The following is a 21,478-nucleotide window of genomic DNA, read 5'->3' on the forward strand; positions in this document are numbered from 1 at the left end:
AAAAAACAACCCAGAGAAACTCTCCTCTATGAAGTGAAAATCTAAAATCAAGCAAGATCAGATTTAGTGGAGTAACACAGCAAGTTCCAGACTCACCCAAAACTAGTCTGCTTTTTATTTTTGTTTCTTTGTCTTGCTAGGCAACTCATCTGTATAGGACCTCACAATAAAGGACCTGTCCAATATTAATATTTTAACACAATGCATATTTGATATGCCAAACGGTTCCAAGAGAAAGACAATATTATGACATTTTTCTACAAGGAAACAGTCTCCGGTACCCTGCTTTGCAGCCTCTGAATATGCAATTCAAAATTAATGAAGGGATAGAGAACAACTAAGGACAAGCTGGGGGCTCTCTTGAGCAACAGCTTTCAAAATAAATATTTGGCATATGCTGCCTGGAGATGTTCATTTGTATTTTTAATGAAAGCACTAAAAAGTCATCCCGTTATCACACAAGCAGTTAAAGGGTATATTCTTTTGCAAGAGTACACTCTTTTGCAAGAGTACACTATAGTACCATAAAAACCTCTATCTCCCACACTCATTCTTGGGAACCTGAACTTCCATAGTGATGACCCATGCCAACCTCCACATCTCCTCTAGGGTTACCACCTCTAAGGTACAAAAATTCCAAACATCCAAACTGTTTCATGCAAAGTGTGAAACAACAAATTAAAGGAGGCAGCACTTTTAGTCACTAGGCATCTCACCAGGTCTGGAAACTGCCTCCAGCTTATCCTCCTCAATTCCTGTGTTTCAGACACAGTTGGAAGGAGCTGCTGATCCCCCCCACATCAAGCTCTAGCCAGGAAGTTCTAGATAGAAAAGATCCCACCATAACATGCCCCCTGTTCTTCTCTCCTCTCTGCAGCAGCTTCCATGCCCTTTCTCCCTGAAGCACAAATCCTGCCCCAGCCTGAAGCTCCCCACCCCTCCCCAGCTGCTGGGAAACTTTTCCTCTGCTGGCTCAGTTTATAAGGCCCTGGAGTCCTCGCCCTTACCTCTTTATTCCTTCTGCACCCCTGGTTCAACTGTCCCATCCACCAAAAACGACGCCCATCCGCTTGACTTAGTCTTCATCAAGCACTGGTCTCTCTCTGATCTCTTTCTTGCTGAGCTCCTCCTCTCCAGCCATCACTTGGTGGTCTCATTCAGCATCGCTCACCAATCCCCCCTCCTTAAGCCCTTTCACTTGTCCTTTCCATGAACCCCAGTCCATCAGCATTAACGACTTCTCATCTGCTGTCAGCTCTCTCATCCCTGCCCTCTCTTCCATTGATATGGTCATTGATTCTCTTCATGCTTCACTCTCCTCCTCCCTTGATTCTTTTGCCTGTCTCCCCCATTGCAACCACCTGCCAACCCCCAGTTCTGGTTCAGCTCCAACATCCACTTTCTCCACTCCAGTTCTCATGCTGTGGAGCAGACCTGCTGGAAACTTTACACGCAGAGTGACCTCCTTCATTACATTCTTGCCTCCTGCTTTCAGTTCTGCCATACTCCTAGCTAAACTACCCTATAACTCCAACTTAATCGAATCCCCTGGTTGCAACCCCAGCTGCCTTTTTGCCATCTTGGACCCTCCCCTCCTCCCACCTCCACTTCTTTCTCTGCAGAGGATTTTGCTGATTTCCTCCAAGAGAACACTGACTAAATACAACTGCCCTTCCCTTTCCCCACCACAGATGTGGATGTTTCTTATTTGCTCTACTCCTAACTCCTCCACTTGCCCCAGTGATTCCAGCCCATCTCCCTCACATCCACTCCCTCACTTTTCTCCTTAATCTCTCACTATCCTCTGGCTCTTTTACTTTCACAATACAAGTATTCTTTAGACTCTCCCACCTTAAAAACCCCAGCCTTGACCCTACTTGCCTTTCCAGCTATCACCCCACCTACCTTTCATCTCTAAGCTTATAGAAGACATTGTTTACAATCACTATCTAAGGTTCCTGTCCTCCAATTCTAGCCTAGACCCTCTCCAATCTGGCTTTCCCCCCTCCCTTCCACTCCACTGAAAACCACTCCTGTCAAAGTCTTTAATGACCTCTTCCTAGCCAAAGCTCAGAACTAATATTCCCTTATTCCCCTTGACCTGTAAGCCAATTATGAGCCCATCTATCATATAAAGAAAAGGAGTACTTGTGGCACCTTAGAGACTAAAACTCTGAAACCCAGCTGTCAAGGTTCCTTCCCTACTCTGAACTCTAGGGTACAGATGTGGGGACCTGCATTAAAACCCCCCTAAGCTTATTTTTACCAGCTTAGGTTAAAACTTCCCCAAGCTACAAACTGTTTTACCTTTTGCCCTTGGACTTTATTGCTGCCACCATCAAGTGTCTAACAGATATGTAACTGGGAAAGAGCCCGCTTGGAAACGTCTTTCCCCCCAAAATCCTCCCCAAATCCTACACCCCCTTTCCTGGGGAAGGCTTGATAAAAATCCTCACCAATTTGCATAGGTGAACACAGACCCAAACCCTTGGATCTTAAAGAACAATAAAAAAAAAGCAATCAGGTTCTTAAAAGAAGAATTTTAATTGAAGAAAAAAAATAAAAGAATCACCTCTGTAAAATCAGGATGGTAAATACCTTCCAGGGTAATCAGATTCAAAACATAGAGAATCCCTCTAGGCAAAACCTTAAGTTACAAAAAGACATAAAAACAGGAATACACATTCCATTCAGCACAGCTATTTTATCAGCCATTTAAACAAAATAGAATCTAAGGCATATCTAGCTAGATTGCTTACAAGTTCTAAGACTCCCTTCCTTTTCTGTTCGCAGCAAAAGCATCACACAGACAGAGAGAACCTTTGTTTCTCTTCCCTCCCTCCACCCCCCAGCTTTGAAAAATATCTTGTCTCCTCATTGGTCATTTTGGTCAGGTGCCAGCGAGGTTATCCTAGCTTCTTAACCCTTTACAGGTGAAAGGGTTTTTAAAGGTGTTTACCCTTCCCTTTATATGTATGACACCATCTATTACATAGATTCCTGGGACTCTGTCTGCTGGCAGCTCCGGGAGAGGTGCACTGGTAGGGAGGGGGAGCCAAGGCAGACTCAGAATCCGCCCAGCAACCAATAGGGAGTGAGAGGCCCTCCCAGGGAGAAGCCATTTGGCAGTCAGTCTAGAGCTAGCCAGGAAAAGGGCAGGACTGGCTGTGTGGGGAATTGGCGAGTCCTAGGCCTGCATGCTGGGTTCCCCCTGAGAACAGGCCTCTAGGGACCTGACAGCAGATCCCCCAGCTGGGTTTTTTCCTTCCCCACTGATGATTCCCAATTTGTAGAGTTTGGTGGGAAACTTCCCAGCTAGGCTGAGTTCACCCTTCAGCTCCCTAGGTGAGACCAGTCACCACATGGTCAGCTCTGCTCTCTCTGCTAGTCCAGGGAAGCTGCCTGCTGAGCGTGTGACTGGAGGCTGGGTTAGGAGGCTACCGACTGGATGTTAGTGTAGTTGTGTAACCTACACCTTGAGCCCTGCACCCCTTTGTGGTGAGGGGAAATCCTGGGACCGACGCAGCTCGATTCCTGCCTGAGGAAGATCACTACCAGCAGAGAGCAGCCCCTCTGCAGTGACTGAGGAGTCCAGAATCATCTTCGAACCTGAGGATCATTCATGGAGTTTGAGAGTGCACCATTGTTTAGTTAGTCAGGGAATTTGTTCTGGGGACCCCCTACTCCCTGAACTGTGTCCTCAAGCCAGGGAGTAAGGGTTTGAGGATTTTAAAAGCTGCTGCATATTACACCTGTGGATGGATTTACCACTTTCTCCCACTTGAGTCCTTTGGGCTGTACTGAACCCAATCAGCCATGCTGCTAAACCACTGCAGAGAAGAATTTTGTGGTTATAGGTCATCAAGGGCCGCAGCAAAGTACGCGTACCAACGGAACACTAATTTTACATTTGTTACATCAAGTCATGGGTATTTGCAGCATGGGCACCGGTGACCCTAAAAATACTGTTTTACCCTCTTACGTTGTATTTGTCTCCTGTTTAATATAATTATTGTGCTGAATATATTTTTGTGTGTTTGTGTTATTTCTTGGAAGTCTCCAACTATCTGGCAAGTAAGTGGGGATTACTCTGTAGTTAGAATTTTCCACCCAAGCTGCCCTGGTGACCCTGCCAGGAAGGAGCGAGGGGGGGGTGGAAGCACCCCCAAATAATTTCCTAGGAAAAAAAGAAAGAAGATACACCCCGCTGAGTGGGTGGTGGGATCCAAAAGAACCCAGACCTGTCCATCAAAACCTGTAAGCGGATTGGCATTGAAGGAGGTAACCAGATGGAGAGGGGGCGCTACACATATCTATCATATCTTCTTCCTGAAATCTCATCCTCCCTTGACTTCTGTGACTCTGTCCTTTCTAGGTTCTCCTCCTTCCTCTCTAATGACTCCTTAGGATCCTCCTTATACCCCTCCCCACTTTTGGTGATGTTTCACATGGCTCTTTCCTGGGTCCCCTTCTGTTTCCTCTCTCTGGTAATTTCATCCATAAGCACAAATTTAACTACCATATCTATGCTGATGAAACACAGATCTACTTCTGTACTCTAGACCTATCTTTCTCTCCAAACTAAAATCTCAGCTTGTCTCCCTTACATCTAGTTCAGGGGTGGGCAAGCTATAGCCTGCAGGCCATGTCCAGCATGTCAGACGTTTCAGTCTGGCCCTCGAGCTCCTACTGGGGAGCGGGGTCTGGGGCTTATCCCATTCTGGCAGGGGACTTGCCCTGCTTCATGCGTGCCATGACTCAGTGCAGCTCCCGGAAGCAGCGATACGTCCCCCCTCCAGCTCCTACGCACAGGGGCAGCCAGCGACTCCGCATGCTGCCCCTGCTCCACTGGCCAATGGAATCTGCAGGGGCACCAGCTGCGGATAGGGCAGTGCATAGCGCCACCTGGCTGCACTTCAGTGTAGGAGCCAGAGGGGGGACATGCCGCTGCTTCTGGGAGCTGCTTGAGGTAAGCGCCCCCCAGAGCCTGCATCTCTGACCTCCTCCCATGCCCCAACCCCCTGCCCCAGCCCTGATCCCCCTCCCACACTCCAAACCCCTCAGTCCCAGCTAGGAGCACCCTCCTGCATCCCACATTCCTCATCCTCAGCCCCACCCCACAGCCCGCACCTCCAGCCGGAACTCTCACCCCAACCCCAATTTCGTGAGCATTCATGGCCTGCCATAAAATTTCCATACCCACATGTGGCCCTTGGGCCAAAAAAATTGCCCACCCCTGATCTAGTTGATGTCTAGCCATCAGCTCAAGTTCAACATGACTAAAACTAATCTTTCCACCCAGGCCCCCCTCTCTCTCCTCCTTTCTTGATCACTGAGCACAACACAAGAATCTGCCTATCACTCAGGCCCACAACTTGGGCATTATCTTCAACTCAGATGTCTCTCTAGTCTAGAGCCTCACATCCAGGCTAGGTCCAAATCTTGCCGATTTTGTCTGCATAACATCTCTAAAATGTGACTTTTCCTATCCATCCACACAGCTAAAACTTTAATCCAGGCTGTCATCTCAAATCTCAATTATTGCTACATCCTTCTCTGTGGCCTTGATAAATGCAACCTTGTCCTGTTCATACCCATTCAGAATGGTGCTGCTAGGATCATTTTCCTAACCCATCATTTTGACCATGTCAGCCTTTGGATCCCTCGTCTATTTCCCCATTCTCCAGGACATCAAGCAAATTGCTTGTCTTCACTTTCAAGGCCTTTCATGACCTATGACCACCCTACCTATCACCTCTTAATCACCATAATGATAAAGGTTTATTACTGTATTCACTGAGCTCACTTTTTTGGAAGGGGAATAATATCATGGAGTCCGATTAAAATTCCATTGGCTTTAATGGAAAGACTCCCAAGTACAGACAATGAATTTTCAAGAAAAAAAGATGAAAACAAAATAGTGCAAAAGGTTTTGCACAATTGCCCTTCTGATTTTTTTTAAACCAACACATTATTTATTACAAACTTGCAACTGAGTAAATAAAGTTTAGTTTTCATACCCCCTCTAACAAATTCTCATTGTGGCCCCAATTCAGCAAAGCACTTAAGCATCTTCTTGGACTTGTATGCTTAAAGTTAAGCATTCACTTAAATTCTGTGCTGAACTGGGCCTCTTACAGTTATAACACAAATAGCAGGACTTAAAAACGCCACTTGCCCAGAGTATGTAATAATCTTTCAGGCAAGTGCCATCAACTTCAACAGAATCTAAAATCTCTCTATTTTTTTTTTTAAGTCTCTTGCCCTTATGACTAACAACCTTCGAACTGTGAATTTGGGCATAAACTGATGCAATGTGGTGTACTGGAAGCAACTCTACTGCCTCTGATGCACCTCACACTTCTCCCCAAACTGCATCAGAGAGAAAACTGACAAGAGTCCTGTCCTTTTACCACAGCTGTTGTTCAGGACACTGTGGGAACAAGTGAGAATGACAAGAATTTGGTCAATTTCAATATGCTCTTAGCATTTCCAGGCAGAAGCAGGCGCTAGAGCTAGTCCCCAAAACACACCAAGGTCAGGGTAGTTCAGCACAGACACCTTCCCACAATAGCCAGAAAACCCAGGTAAGGTTGGAGTAGTAGACACAAGCCCATCACAGCAATCAGGAGACTTTGGGAAGGATCACGTTGCAAAGACTCCGCCCACATTCCCTTCTAGCAACTGGAGACTATATGGGAACCAGAGAGTGGGAAGAGAGAATACTCTTTTTTTATTCCAGAAGCCAGAGCTGGGCAGAAGGCTAAAAATCCATTAGACACACTAGCCTGAGCTTCATATTAATGAATAAGAGTTCCAGAACAGAGCCAAAGAACAGCATCCAGCACCCTCCCTCTATTCATTAGCTGAGTCCTTTGACTTCACATCTGTGTATTGTCCCTGGGCAGCACATCCTTCCCACCCCCACTCCCCAAGCTTTTTTATTAGCATATGGCTAGTAAGTTTAGTCCTCCAGCTACTAGCTCTCTAGTGAAGCTTCCAAGCCCTGCAAGCACGTGCATGGACAGGAGACAGACCAAGCAGGAGAGAAAGAAATTTAAGTTAGAAAATAGAGATATTGCGGAAAGAAGTGGAAGATGAAAATAGAGGCAAACAAAGTAGAGAGCACATTATGTCTGGAGGGGCAGAGAAAAAGTGAGGAACCATACACTGAAGGAAACTCAGGAAGAGATATTATGACTAGGGCTTCTGTTTTTCAGCATTTATTTTTAGCAATTTTTGAGCTTTACATAGATGTCTAAAAATCAGTGTTTTTCAGGGTTTACTCTGTCTCTATTGTAATGAGTAATATTATATGCTTTACTTATTACAATATATACTACTAAAAGAACAGGAGTACTTATGCACCTTAGAGACTAAAAGGTATTTGAGCATAAGCTTTCGTGGGCTACTGCCCACTTCATCAGATGCATAGAATGGAACATACAATAAGAAGATATACACACACATACATACAGAGAACATGAAAAGGTGGAGTAAGAGGCTTATTAAGATAGTATATATATATTATATATATATATATATATAAGCCTCTTACTCCATCTTTTCATGGTGTGTGTGCGCGCGCGTGTAGATCTATCTTCTTACTATATGTTTCAATCTATGCATCCGACGAAGTGGGCTGTAGCCCACAAAAGCTTATGCTCAAATAAATTTGTTAGTCTCTAAGGTGCCACAAGTACTCCTTTTCTTTTTGCAGATACAGACTAACACGGCTGCTACTCTGAAATATATACTACAGTAATCTCTAATGCGCTTTAACGTAGCACAGTTTCAGGTAGCACTATGTTAAAGCACACTAGGAAATATTTAGCGCACACCACCAGGGCCATCAACAAATTAATGAGCAGCACGTTAATATGCTTTGGAAATCACCCCTCATAGTCCGCATTATTGCTCTGTGTAGACAAGCCCTTAGATACAAGTTTACTGGATAAACAATTTTAATTTTTTCTGTACTGTGGGTGCTTTATCAGCATTTATCAGTTAAAACCAAAAATCAGAACCCTAAGTACGATGATCTATTATGGAAGAAAAGAGTGAAATCAGGAAGGGAAAAAAGGCATACCCAAAGCCAGGAAGATGGAGGGATGATTGGCTAATATTCACCAAAATATATTAGTCAATTTTTTTTTAAAAAAAGAGTTAGTCAAATGTTATTCAGCTAATATAACATTCAATAAATACAAGTGAAATTAGTCAAATGACATTCAACAAATGGATTTTTGCTGTATTGATTGACAGTCTACAACTAAATACAGTACACAAATGTTTTAGAGTAGCAGCCGTGTTAGTCTGTATTCGCAAAAAGAAAAGGAGTACTTGTGGCACCTTAGAGACTAACAAATTTATTAGAGCATAAGCTTTCGTGAGCTACAGCATCCGATGAAGTGAGCTGTAGCTCATGAAAGCTTATGCTCTAATAAATTTGTTAGTCTCTAAGGTGCCACAAGTACTCCTTTTCTTTTTACAAATGTTTTAGTTGTTTAAATTGCAAGAGGTTGGATGGAGTGGGAGTGGTTATGGTTGTGTCATAGCAGGTATTCCCCCCCCCCCCACACACACACACACACGTTTTGAATCCTGTCAAAGAACACTGGAAGTGGGTGAGGAGAACAGAACACAGCACCCATGCTTCCCCAGGCATCAGGTAGCCTGCTGTGGCAGTAAAGAAAGCACGTACACCCACATACAAAACAACAGAAGGGCAGGAATAATTTTCTGAATATGGGAAAAGAGCAAAGCAGCTAGCCAACTCCCTCCCAGTAGCCCTGCAGAGATTGTGACAGTGACTCGGCTCCCCATGCTGTCTTCCTGACAGTGCTTTGATCAGCCACCTGTAGAGAACCTGTGAAGGTCTCTTCCCTCCCCTCCCTGCCACCCCAGCCCCGCTCAGAACAGAGCGTTAGTCAAAGCAAATGGAGCTGATGACATTTTTCCCAAAACGGGGGTGGGGTAAACAAAAAACACAAAGGTTTTATTAAACATAAAAAGGCAGAAATTGGCCAAAATAAAAAGCTTGCAAACATACAATCATTGCCAATCTTCTAGCTAGCGAGGACTACCACTCTGAGTCTGATAAAGCAAATATATTGCTTAGGTTTCAGCACCTTAGACGATTATACACAGTCTGGAAATCATAAAAATATAACACCAAAACCAAACTCAAGATTTATCAGAGCTGAGTACTTTCAACACTACTGTATAGAGCAGAATGCGGGGAAATGACAAAATACAACAACATGTCCAAACTGTTTGTTTCATACAATCTGCCTCAGAAAAATCCTTCGTATCTTTTGGCCCAGAAGAATTTCAAACCAGGACTTATTCACATAGTGCAGCCAAGAAGATATGAGCACCATCATTACCAGGAGGCGCTGAAGATGGATTGGCCATCTGCTTCGGATGGAAATTGATTCCATCATCAGAGTAGCAATAAGATGGACACCTGAAGGCAAGCAAAAACGAGGCTGCCCAAAAACAACATGGCGAAGAACTGAGGAAGCTGAGCTGAAAAACCTGGGGCACCACTGAAAGACTGGGGAACCATTGAAAGACTTGCCAGAAACATACAGGAGTGGACGAGCTTCGTTGCTGCCTTAAACGCCAGAGGCCTAATGGGTACTAACGAACTAGACTATTATAAACTTTTGACTAAGGCACATCTGATTGAGGCTGAGTTGGATAAACAAGACAGTTTTCACTGACAGTTTAACTAACTGCTTTAATCACCATTCTCTGAAATGGTGCTGGACACTGCTTGTCACTGGCTTCACTTGCTATAAAACAGCTTTCAATATTTCCTCAACCTCATCCATGGCCAACATCCATCACCCTCAATGGGTAACTTTACTAGCACAGACAAGTCTAAGTATAAAAAAAAAAAAAAAAAAAAAAAAGAAAATCTAAAACCCCAAAGCCTTTTCTGATGGACAAAAAGGGTGAATTTTTTTAGCACAACACAATTGAATAGCCTTTTAAACACATGTGAAGCTCTGTTAGCCCACATCTTGGGCAGTCAAAGGGCTTATCAAATCATGGCATGCTAACTGGATATATCTATGAAAACTGAAAGTAAAATAAACACTTTGCCCATCAAGACAGGGCCTTAGGTTGCTTGTAAAGGATAAGCCTGAGTTTCATCGGGGGGGGGGGGGGAGAAAAACATGGTGGAAAATTATTTTAAAAGCTGTAATTTGGGAGTGTTAACTCTCCCTGAGGGTATCGGGGGGGGGGGGGGGAAGAGGATCAATGTTCCATTTTACCTCTCTTGATAGAAACCATTTCTGATTAAGTTTGATCTGCCTTGGCAGGGAGCGTGAGAATTCTTTGTGATGTACTACTCCTTCTGAAATACCCCTGGAATCTTCATCAGAATTGGCTTTGTGAGGTACTTCCACATTTACCTTTACTTTGGTCTGAGATCATCAACATAAAGGAGGCCCGGAAGCATCCAGCAGACAGTTTGTAATAGGGGAAGAAAAATAGATGTATTTCCAGATATTGCTTGGGCAAAACAGGCCGAAAAGAAATATCTGACAATACAGTGTGTTCCTTGGAGATGGACACCTTGGTTTTGTTTCTTGCTAAATTTTTCCTGATAGTTGCTTGGAGGTTTTTTTTTTTTATTATAACTTATGATCAACTTTTCTACCATTGATAAAATCCTAGAAAAATGAAAAAACATGCAAAAGGAAGCTAGTAGGATTCATATGAAAATGAATTATTGAATTCTATTATTCCCAGCTTTGAATAGTAATGTTTCTGATGTACTCACTTGTGGGTTTGTTTGGTTATATCCCACCCTCCTATTTGCAAATGAAAAATACGAAATGTCAGTCATTTATTACTTGAAATAGTTTTCTTTTTGCTTCTTCTGATTCAGATGTTAGACTGATTTAGTTCTGGTCTAAAACAGCCAGCTAAATTAGTGTCCATTCTTTATAATCAGCTAAAGGCATAGTTTAATTATTAAATCTTGGTTTTGTATGACTTCATATCATGCTTGGAAATATTTCTCTTTTGGTTTTTTAGGTAGGTTTTTTATTGATTTATTTTTAAATTCTTCCCGCATTCTTGGATTTCTACTGTATGTACATATTAAAGTAAAATTATAAATATGGAAGAAAAAGCATTGTTTTGTTATCCTTTCAGGCACTGAATTTTACCACTTATTGTCTTCGGTTTACTCAGGAACCCTCCTCCTGATGCATCACCCAGATAGAGAACATTCCTCTGGCATATAGTCCATGAATAAAACTGAACACTATAACTGTCACAACCTTTCACCATTCAAGTAGTTCAGAATGTAATCCTCGGGGCACAATCTAATCCCCTAACTCACTGAGTGTGCATGTTCACAAACAAAATTCTTTCTAGAGTGAAGACAGTTTACAGAACAATCCATTTCTGTTTATACGCTTTATTCTATGAGCTTTCCAAATATAAATTGAATCAGCTATATTTTGGAGGGTGGGGGTGAGAAGACAGACACCAGCATATACTTCATTGGATTCTCAGGAACAAAGAACAAAATCACAACTTGTTTTAGACCAGGCTTTATTGCTCATAGAAAATAGAATGCCACCCTCAGTACACTTATGTACACTGGTGACATTAACATTCCAAGATATCTGGAGAAGCATGTTGCTGAACATTCACACAATATCTACTGGAATGATGGTCTTCTGGTTAGGGCACCACATTGACACTCAGGAGGCCTAGATTCAACTCTGGCTCTGCTGAAGACTTAGTGTGTCAACTTGAGAAAAATAACTTAGTCTCTCTGTTCTTCAGTTCCACATCTGTAAAGTGAATAATGTAACAATCCTACCCTCTCTCACAGGGGAGTTGAGGGAGAATAAATCCACAAATACTTGAAGATGCTTTGATGCTACAACAATGGTAAGTTCGATGATAGACAACAATGTATTGCAGCAACCACCGCTGCATCTTTTCATTATTTCATTTCCTCTTCCACAATAAATGTGGATCTACACTGAAAGTTTATGTGGAAGGTTTTTCATCACTCAGCACGTATATTCACGTGACAGAATATCTACGGAGTACAGCACTTCTAGCAGAAGGGTGCACCCCTGCCCTGATCCCTTGAGGACGTCCTACCTGTCTGTGCTAGATAGCCTCCAATTTAATGCTTAAGCCATTGTAGCACATTTGACCATTGTTTTAACTTTTGTCTCAAGCAAAGAAAAGTCAATAAAAGGATAGGGTGGTAGGATTCCACCTTGAGCCAGATTTCACATATTTTTAGCTGTGCATAATCCTGTAGATTAATTTTAATGTCTATTTAACTATTTTTCTTACATATCTTGTGCTTAAATAAACTTAAGGGATGAAATTACAGTAATTTATAGTTACTGGATTAAGTGAACAACTAATCTGAGCCAATATGGAAATTCTTATGTAAAATACTCTAATACTTGTTTTTATTTCTTGTTTCCTGAGCTTCATAAAATGCGCTGGATACTTTTCTTGTAGTATAGGGGGAAAGTAGAGTAAACGCTAAAATCACAGTTAAAAAACATTTGAATTCATTAATACAACTCAGCCTATAAAATTAAGCATTGAGGTCTCAGGTTATCATAGAGATCAACGCATTGGTTTTAAAAAAAAAATAAGCCATCTTCTCAGATATTGTTTCTGTTCAGACTGAAGTTGTAGTTTAATATGTGGTTTCCATCATATTCCCTACTGGATAATATATTCCACGTAACAAAAAGCAGCAGTCTGGCACATCTCGTAGTATTTGTTCAGCAACATATGAATACTGAATTAGCAGAAAAAAAATAAACGATCAAAGCCTAATAAATTATCTAAACTTCTTTTTAGTTTATCAGCAAGACTGCTAGAAGCCTGCAAGCAAAAACATCACTGATAATGCACAGCATCAAGAGAGCTGGTCTTTGGGAAGACTGAGATGGTGCTGGAATTTTGAGTTTTTCCACATGTAGGTCACTGGTTCAAATCCTTCCCAATCATTAGTGACCACCAGTGGACACCACATGAACTATTTAGCGGTCTATGTCAAACGACCCAATGAGGTGGTCTCAGTTCAGTTCCCTGCGAACAGGACCACAGAAATTATAATTACAAGTAACATTAAACGTCTGTATAACAGAGTTCAAGGATTAAATAAATGTGAATAAGAGACTTTAACCCTTAGATGTGGTAGGGCGGAAGGCCGGTCTTGCAGTTGAGGAACTGTACTGGGACTTGAAAGATCTTGGTTCATTTTTCAACTGCACCACAGATTTCCTGTCTCACCTTAGGCATGTCACTTAGATTGTCTGAGCCCATTTGTAAAATGGGCATGATACCTGTTTTGATCACAATTGTTCCTTCTAACCTTAAAATAATCTATGAATCTCTTAGTCAGGGCTGAGGCACATTGGCAGGATCTTGCACACTCACTACCCAGAACATACCAGTTGTGGAGCTTTGCACAAGCATGATGTTCACTTTTTAAAATGTTTTTTGATTTCAGATACCCCATTATTTAAGACCTATGAGGCCAGAAGTCAGAACATCCTCCAAATGTGACAAGAGAACGTGAGACAGAGCCACGCATCTGGAAGTGAAGCTTCCTGAGGCAACTTACCTTAAAGAGATTACTTAACACATTATGAAGAATGTTATAGAATGGGTAGGAAAAAGGTATGGGGGGTAGAGAAAGAGTAAGGTAAGCAAACCCCTACCTATTGTTAACAAGTATGGTTAATCAGCTTGTGTACCAGGAGGAGAAACGAACACATACAGCAGGAACGGTCTATAGTAGCTGGATTCACACATAAAAAAGCAGCCCAATTTACTATATAATCCAAATAATAAAATATGTAGTAGATCAATTAAATTTTCATATAGGTTATCTAATACTCTGTTTTTAAAATAACATTCCTAGTTGTCTAATGGCTCTGATTAATATACGAGTTATCAATATCCAAAGAGTTCAAGATGATGTTTAATTGTCAACTACACAAATAACTAAATATTTTGTGGACAAGAAATAAAATCTAAGAAAATCATCAAGATATAGCTAAATAATCTTTGAGTAGTTATTATATAAAAAGAGTAAAGTTTATACATATGAAGTTTTAAAAAAGCTAATTTTGAAATAGACAGAAATTCAGATCATTTCAAATTATGGGTTTTGTTTGTGGCAGGGTCTATGACTTTCATATTTGGAAAACACCTAGATTATTGTAGTTCCTACTGCAATCTAAGTAATGAATGATAAATTAAATGAATGATTTTAAGTAGATTTGCAATTTGAAATTACAGAGTGTATGGCTAAATCTTAAATTCGTCCCTGGTACAAAGTGGGATATTGCTTTCTGTTATGTTCCCAACAGCACTATAAATGATCACGAGGCATGTACTGAAAACAGGTGTGTTTACACTTCAGACAATTCCTGCTAAATAAAACATTCTAGCTGAGCAGCTGAAGCCTAACAGAGCTACAGTATTTTTAAGAATGTTACATTTATTAGATTATTATAAGAACAACATCTGATAGTTGCTTACTTCTAACATAGTTATGGACACTGAAAAATGACATGTTTTTCTTTCTTACTAGGTTTTTCAGCCTGATTAAAAACCTAAAACATCATTCTAGTTCCACAGTTAAATTCTTAAAGCAAACGAAAGTGTGTCCGATTTTAATGACTGTACACTGAATGTCACGCGTCACTTAGAAGTGAAAATTGCAGGTAGTGGCATTTGATTTGAGGGGAGATGTCAGTTGGGTGATTTACAGCTCAATGGCTAATCATTAATTGAGCAAGTGTCATACTTTTACACTGGTTGCAACACCAATAAGTGCCCTATACTGACCTCACAAATCCTCAAGATCCTCTTTCACACACCTTTATTAACACCATGTACATGGTAATGATCCAAGGTAGTACCATCAAAATACTTAGTGAATGTAAGGGTTGTAGCCAACAGCAACAGCAGGGTGTTTAGCATTTTGGAAAAATCAGGCCACTTATTTAGGTCCTAAATATGGATTTAGGAGCCTAACTTTAGGCACTTGTTTTTGAAAAATCTTGACCATGGGTTTCTCTGTTTAAATAAGTAAAATGTAATAAAAGAATTACTACAATATGCTATTTTGTTGCTGTTACTATCACCACACTACGTTCGTGCCTACTGGATTTTTGTGATAATCTGCCACCACCTATATCAGTCACATTCATGCTGGCACCCTACATATCCCTAAAACAGTAAACACTTAAACTAACAGTTTACTAGTCTTCACAGCAACAGATCAAGTGTAATTCAATCCATTTTGTGAATTAAAAATAAATACATTCTGAAATATATGAAGATTTGACTCTATGTAAAAGTCAATACCCAGACAATTTTCTCTCTCAATAGTCCTTACATACTCAAAAAGATCAAGAGTCAGAATCAAAAGTATTCTGTCTGGAGATTGAATTTAAAAAGATTCTCTGCATTTGCCACTAGAGAAGTCATTAATAGGAGTCTGTTTAGTATCTTTCTAGAAACTGATTATGTGATATTTACAGAACCAAGTACAAAATGAAAAGATTTCAAGTTTTAAAATAAACTTTTCAATAACTGAGTATTTTTGAGCTCCTGAAAAATCTAAAAGCATAGAGTAACACACTACCTTGAGAGCCTGCCCCAAATATATTGCACAGCAAATTAAACTTTGCCTTTTATTAAAGGTAGAGCAAACAACCACACGTTATTGGTTCTCCGATTTGTTAAGACACTGTTTCTCCTTATCTGGAGTCTGCATTTAGTAATAATCACTGAAACAAAATAGCCGGATTGTCTCATTCACCAAACAATTCCCCTTTGTATTATATCCGTGATTTATCTTTAGATGTATTTGGTCAGAACATTATTTTTTGCATGAAATACCTTTCAGAGTTAAATGTCATTTTAACATCTGTTTTGCCTCTTAAAGGAGGAGATCTATCATACCCTGCTGGATTAGTGCTTCTAACAAGTCTTCCATTATTTATTTTTTTCTATAAAATGATCCTATAGGCCCTTATTTGACAATGAAGGTGTATTTAACTGTCACCCTGAAAACTTAGAATTTGTAAAGAAATATTCTTCTGCTCATTTCTACACACCACTAGTGCCATGCTGATTTTAAAAAAGCACTGTGGAACCTACTTTAGTGACAGATTTCAGAGTAGCAGCCGTGTTAGTCTGTATTCACAAAAAGCAAAGGAGGACTTGTGGCACCTTAGAGACTAACATTTATCTGAGCATAAGCTTTCCTGAGCTACAGCTTACTTCACCGGATGCTCCACTGAATGCATCCGATGAAGTGAGCTGTAGCTCAAGAAAGCTTATGCTCAGATAAATGTGTTAGTCTCTAAGGTGCCACAAGTCCTCCTTCTCTTTCTACGTTAATGACTATCTGCTGCAAAGATGATCCTGTTAACACTGACATAAAATACAAGAAATTGATTCCATTTGCAGAAACATCTGTGAAAATCAATCACTCTGTTGAAAGACTGCATTTTCTTCCTCCCAAACGTTTGGAGGCTCATTAAACAAACGCCTATTAAAGAGATACCTGTTGAAGGAACCAGCGATGTGCCCAGCCTAGAATATGGTAGTGTCTGAACAGGCTTCTCCATGCTCTGCTAGCGAGCTGGAAATTACTCTCAGCAGTGCGGTGTGACCAACTGACACAAAAACACTTCACTACTGAACCGATCAATGCAGAGACTCGGATGAAGGGTGGGCAGCCGACGGCGCACAATCCCGGTCTCGGGCGTGCTCAGAAGTTACGGGCGATGTAATACTTTATGGCACTTGAGAGACGTGTAGCGGGATCCCGGGGATTGCACCCGGACTGAGCAGGCACGCCTGGCTCAGGCTGCCAGTGGCGATCAGCTGCCGCCGCTGCTGCTCCTGCCCCCGAGATGGGGGTGGCATTGCAGAAAGCAAACCCAAAGCTCGCGGACCATGCAGCGGAGATGGAGCAGGGGCGGAGCGGGCAGTGCCCAGCGGCCAGGCAGGAAGCGTGGGGGGTGGGGGAGAGGGGGCCTGGTGGGACCGGTGCCTGCGGCGACTCACCTTCTGCTGCCTCCGGGCCATGTCCGTGGGCTGCTTGGCGTTGAACGGGTACGCGATGCACCTCACTATGAACACATACAGCTGCAGCCGGAGCCGCTTCTCCCTCTCCTCCTTCTGCAGCCTCTCCTGCTCCTCCCTGCCCTCGCTCAGCACCGAGGGGCTGGGGCTCGCCGGTCTGGCGGGGCCGCTGCCCTGGCGCCCCGGCTCCCTCGCGCGGGGCTCCCGGGTGGGAGCCGGCAGGGCTCGCGGCAAGCTGCCGCTGCAGCCCCCGGCCGCCGCCGCCGCCACCAGCACCTCCCGCCTCTCCTCTTCCAGCACCTCGTCGGACTCCTCTTCGCTGGAGGACGGGTCCAGCATGGTGCCGGCAGCGCGCGGCCCCTGCCTGCGGGCGCGGAGCGAAAGGGAAAGGGAAAGCGGCGCGCACCTTCCCGGACACGTCGAGTTTTACACCCCGACCAGTTCCTGCCGCCGCCGCCAGGGAGGGGCGGGGCCTGGGAAGGGGGTCGAGCTTGGGTTGCCTTGGGAATTGCTCCGGCCGGCTCCTATCAGAGCCCCGGCCAGCCTGTCACTTCTCCCCGAGCGACGGGGGCGGGCTCCGCCCGGCGGCCGCTGCCGCGCAGGTGGGGAACCCGTCGCGCCCACAACAAGCACCACGTGGAACGGCAGGTGAACGGGGCTCGGCGCGCTCCGCTCCGGCCTCCCCTCCGCGCTAGCCCGGGGCGCCGCTGCCTGCCGCCCGCCGGGAAACCAAAACAGAGGAAAGCTGCCGCCACCTGGATCCTGCTGATGTTGGGTCCCGCCTGCACCAGGGGAAACCCTGCCTCAAAACAGGGATCCAGCCAACTTCTGCCTTCCTTCCCCCGGGTCCGCTGGCTGAGTAGAGAATGCCGCCGCTCCTGCTCCGCCGGAAACCAGAACTCCCAACCCTGCTGCATCTTTGCCCACCACACCCCGGATCCAGCCCTGGGATCCAGTTTAGCGTTGCCACTTTTCCGGGGGGGAACAACGTAAGCGCTATCAGGGAAACGATATGCAAGTTGCTTAATACGATAATATGCGTGTAATCAGAAATGTAACTGAGGTTTTGTTCTTAAAATGTGTGGCTCTAGTGGTGGTGAAGGAATCCATTTGAACTTCCCAGGTGAAGGGCCTCTCCTCTTTAGCTTCCTGAACACCCAGCCCGGCCAACTGGGTCAGATTAGGGAAATGCACGCTAAACTACACCCATAAAATAAACTGCCTCGGCAAATAGCCAAAATGAGGTACCTCTCACAGGGGCTTGTGCAATGTTCAAGATACCATTCGCTGGGCAGCTGCTAGGACTCCACTGGCTTCCTGGAGCTTAGCCCCCCTTCTGGGGGGGGCTTGAATGATGTTTTTGTGCTTTGCTAGGTGCCTTGAGTGTGTAGTGTCCCCTTCTGGGGGGGGGGTAATAAATCTGTCAAAGAGCTACCTGGTTATGGCAATAAAAGGAGACATCACTCATAGTAACTTGTGTTGATCTGTGACCCTCCCTCTCCTTTCTTAGCTGAGGAATGAATATTTAACAGTGGTGACATTTACATTTATGATTTAAATCTGAGTTAGCATTTCACTGAGATGAAGGGAGCAGTTCACACCTCTCAGCACTATTGGTCTATTGCACAAGTTCTATCAAGGTTCATATTTTTGAGGTTTTCTTCCCAACCTTAACAGCTAGAGACTTTTTTTAGCCTATATTCTGAGGAAATAGCTCTTTCAAAGACATTGAATATTTGCTGTTTTGGATCCCTACCTACCAGTGTGGCTCAACAGTGACAGGTGTGTAACCTCTTGGCAAAGTGTGTGTGACTTCCCCCTCTTGGAGTTGAAGGTAACCTACATTAAGGATTCCTTCTTAAATTAACTTACTGGAGGACTGGAGGCCACATGATATTGATATAGACTACACAGCCTTTCACTGTAGGGACTGAAGGTTGTTTCTATCAAATGGATGTTTGGTGGCCCTTATATGAGATGAGTTTACCACGGTTTAATTCCAGCTCCCACTTTGTAAACTCAGCACCTTCCTTTGCTCTAGTCAACAAACTCAGTATAGAGACCAAGAGCTGCAGGGGCCCTGGAGACTGAACTACTCCTGTTGCCCTTAAAGGAATATATATAATTGTCAGTAAATACTATTGTCCTTTTAAAAATGTTTTGTTCTTAGACAGTAATATTTCCCTTGTACTCCACATTTATTTGATGGTCCTATGCATACACTGGATTATATTTAAGCAATTATTTGCAGGATTAGCTAGCCTATTCGTACACATAGAAGCTGCCATATTACGTTAAACTTGAGTGAGGTTCAAGTAAGCAACTGCACTGTGCCAGATTAAAGAATTTTGGAGCCCTATGCTTGTGGAAATTAGGGGCCTCCCATCTTCTCTCAAATTTGTCCTGAGTGGTACTGTGACCCCATGTCCTAGGTCGCAATGCCATTCACTCAGAGTTGGCCTAGCCGCCCCCCTCATGACAGAGGGGGCAGCCAAGCCAATCCTGAGCAATGTTGCAACCTTGTATGCCAGGTCACACCACCACCCACAAAAAACTGGTGACCTGAGATGGGGGTCCAGTGTAAGTGGCCAAGTGCACATTGATTAACCCGGGCCTGCATCTGCAGCTATTATAGAATGATATAGGTTCTTTTGTTCTCAGATGTTCAGAGTTTAGATATCTGAGGAGAACTAGGAAACGTTTGTATTATTTTTATGAATATTGGTCGTGCCTCTCTGTGTTTATAATGAGTTGCTTGCTATGGAGTTAGAGCAACAGGGAGCTGTTAGGGTAATCAAGCAGGAAAGGTAACACAATGGCCTAGATAAGGAGCATCCTATTAACAGCTGTGAAGAGTCGACTCCTCAGTCCCAATCCTGGTTACATGGCTGTTTGCCAAGGCTGAGAATGTGGAGATCAGAATTCAAGGCACTAAGATCTGCCCTAAGAGAGGGCAGGGGAACTTGTCAGCTGCTGCAGGCTGACATAGACTGATGGAAAGTCAGGGTCTGCAGCAAGCAAATTGTAACTTGTGGTCCCCAAGAGAATAGGAGGCGCCTACACTAAGGTATGTCTTTTAGTAGCTTTGAGGGGGATGCCAAGCATAGGTTAGACAGTATGTGTATGTCTCTTTGTTGTTTTAAATCCCTTTGTTTCAATCCTCTTTGTTGTTTTAAATCCATTTGTCTGAGGGCTACGCACCTTTTGGCAAAATAGATCATACTTTGTTTTGAAGAAGCTGCTTCTGTGTCACTGTATACTGCGACTGTACCCATGCTTCCGAAGGGAAATTCCTGCAGGTGCCAAGCCTGTTGGGCCTTCTAGGTATCATGGTTGGTGGGATCCCACGCCAAAGAAGAGTGGAGGCGTGGGCCAGTTACTTGAAAGGGGTGCACATGGGCTGGAAAAGAATCTCAGCAAGGGCAGCCTAGCCAGGGCCATGACAAACACAATCATTAGTACTGAAAGAATAGATTTATTCATGTATGCACCAGTTTTCTCCATGGGAACTACTATATGCATACTCAGGTTTGCAGGTGTCTCATGAAAATATGTTGTTGTAATTTACATTTTTGTGGCTGACATCTGTCATTCTGACAGGGAGGATGGTCTGGTAGTTAGGGCACAAGCCTAATACATGGGAGACTGGGTTCATGCCCTTGTTATGCTATAGACTTACTGGGTGACTTTGGGCAAATCGCAACCTCTCTGTACCTTAGTTCCCCATCTCTGGCATGGGCCTATACTTGAGGTGGCTGGCATTCTAGTTACTTACCCAAGCCAAGAAGCTGACAGAAGTCAGCCCTACCCAGCTTTAGAGCTCCTATTTCCATCATTCTAAGTGCTTCACAAACACAATTCAGGTACTACTATGAAACAGAGATTGGGCCCAAACCAGAACTCCTTTAGGCTTTGAGAGTCTGGATTCAAATGTTGTGGCTGAGGTCTATTTCTATTAAAGGTCTAGATTTAAAAATTTTGGGGAAAATTTGGATCCAGATCTGAACTTCACCGCTTGGTCCCATCTCTACTTACCACCGATAACATTTTAAAAAGAGAATCAAATCATGCTACCATGCAAAATGTGTTTACAAATAAAAATATCTTTTAAGTTATTTTTAACAGATTCCTGGTCCAAGGCATTTTTCAGCTCAAAAGGTACTGCATTCCACAGACTCAGAGCTGAAGGAACAGGAACACTACACTTTTTTATTTATTGAGCACCATCAGCATGCATGGTGCTAAACGGAGAGGATGAGCGGGACCCTGCCCCAAGGTGCATATAATCTAACCTGTTTTGGTCCTTTATGCTTTTAGGACCAAACTTGTTGCTTCCTCTGAGTTAAGAGGACAT

The 21,478-nt window shown here is 43.2% G+C and overlaps 1 protein-coding gene across 26 annotated transcripts in view; it reads right to left on the bottom strand.

The window, feature by feature from the left end:
• CADPS2 (calcium dependent secretion activator 2) overlaps positions 1-20,350 on the bottom strand; it is a 592,957-nt gene extending 572,607 nt beyond the window's left edge. For all 26 annotated transcript variants that reach the window (XM_038405345.2, XM_038405323.2, XM_038405244.2 and 23 more), the window contains exon 1: positions 17,107-20,350. In XM_038405345.2, the coding sequence (XP_038261273.1) occupies positions 17,107-17,463 (357 nt within the window). In that variant the 5' untranslated portion in view covers positions 17,464-20,350. The remainder of the gene's footprint in view (positions 1-17,106) is intronic.
• Positions 20,351-21,478: the final 1,128 nt, after the last annotated feature.

The sequence above is a fragment of the Dermochelys coriacea genome, chromosome 1 (genome assembly GCF_009764565.3).
Source record: "Dermochelys coriacea isolate rDerCor1 chromosome 1, rDerCor1.pri.v4, whole genome shotgun sequence".
NCBI classification, from domain to species: Eukaryota; Metazoa; Chordata; order Testudines; family Dermochelyidae; genus Dermochelys; species Dermochelys coriacea.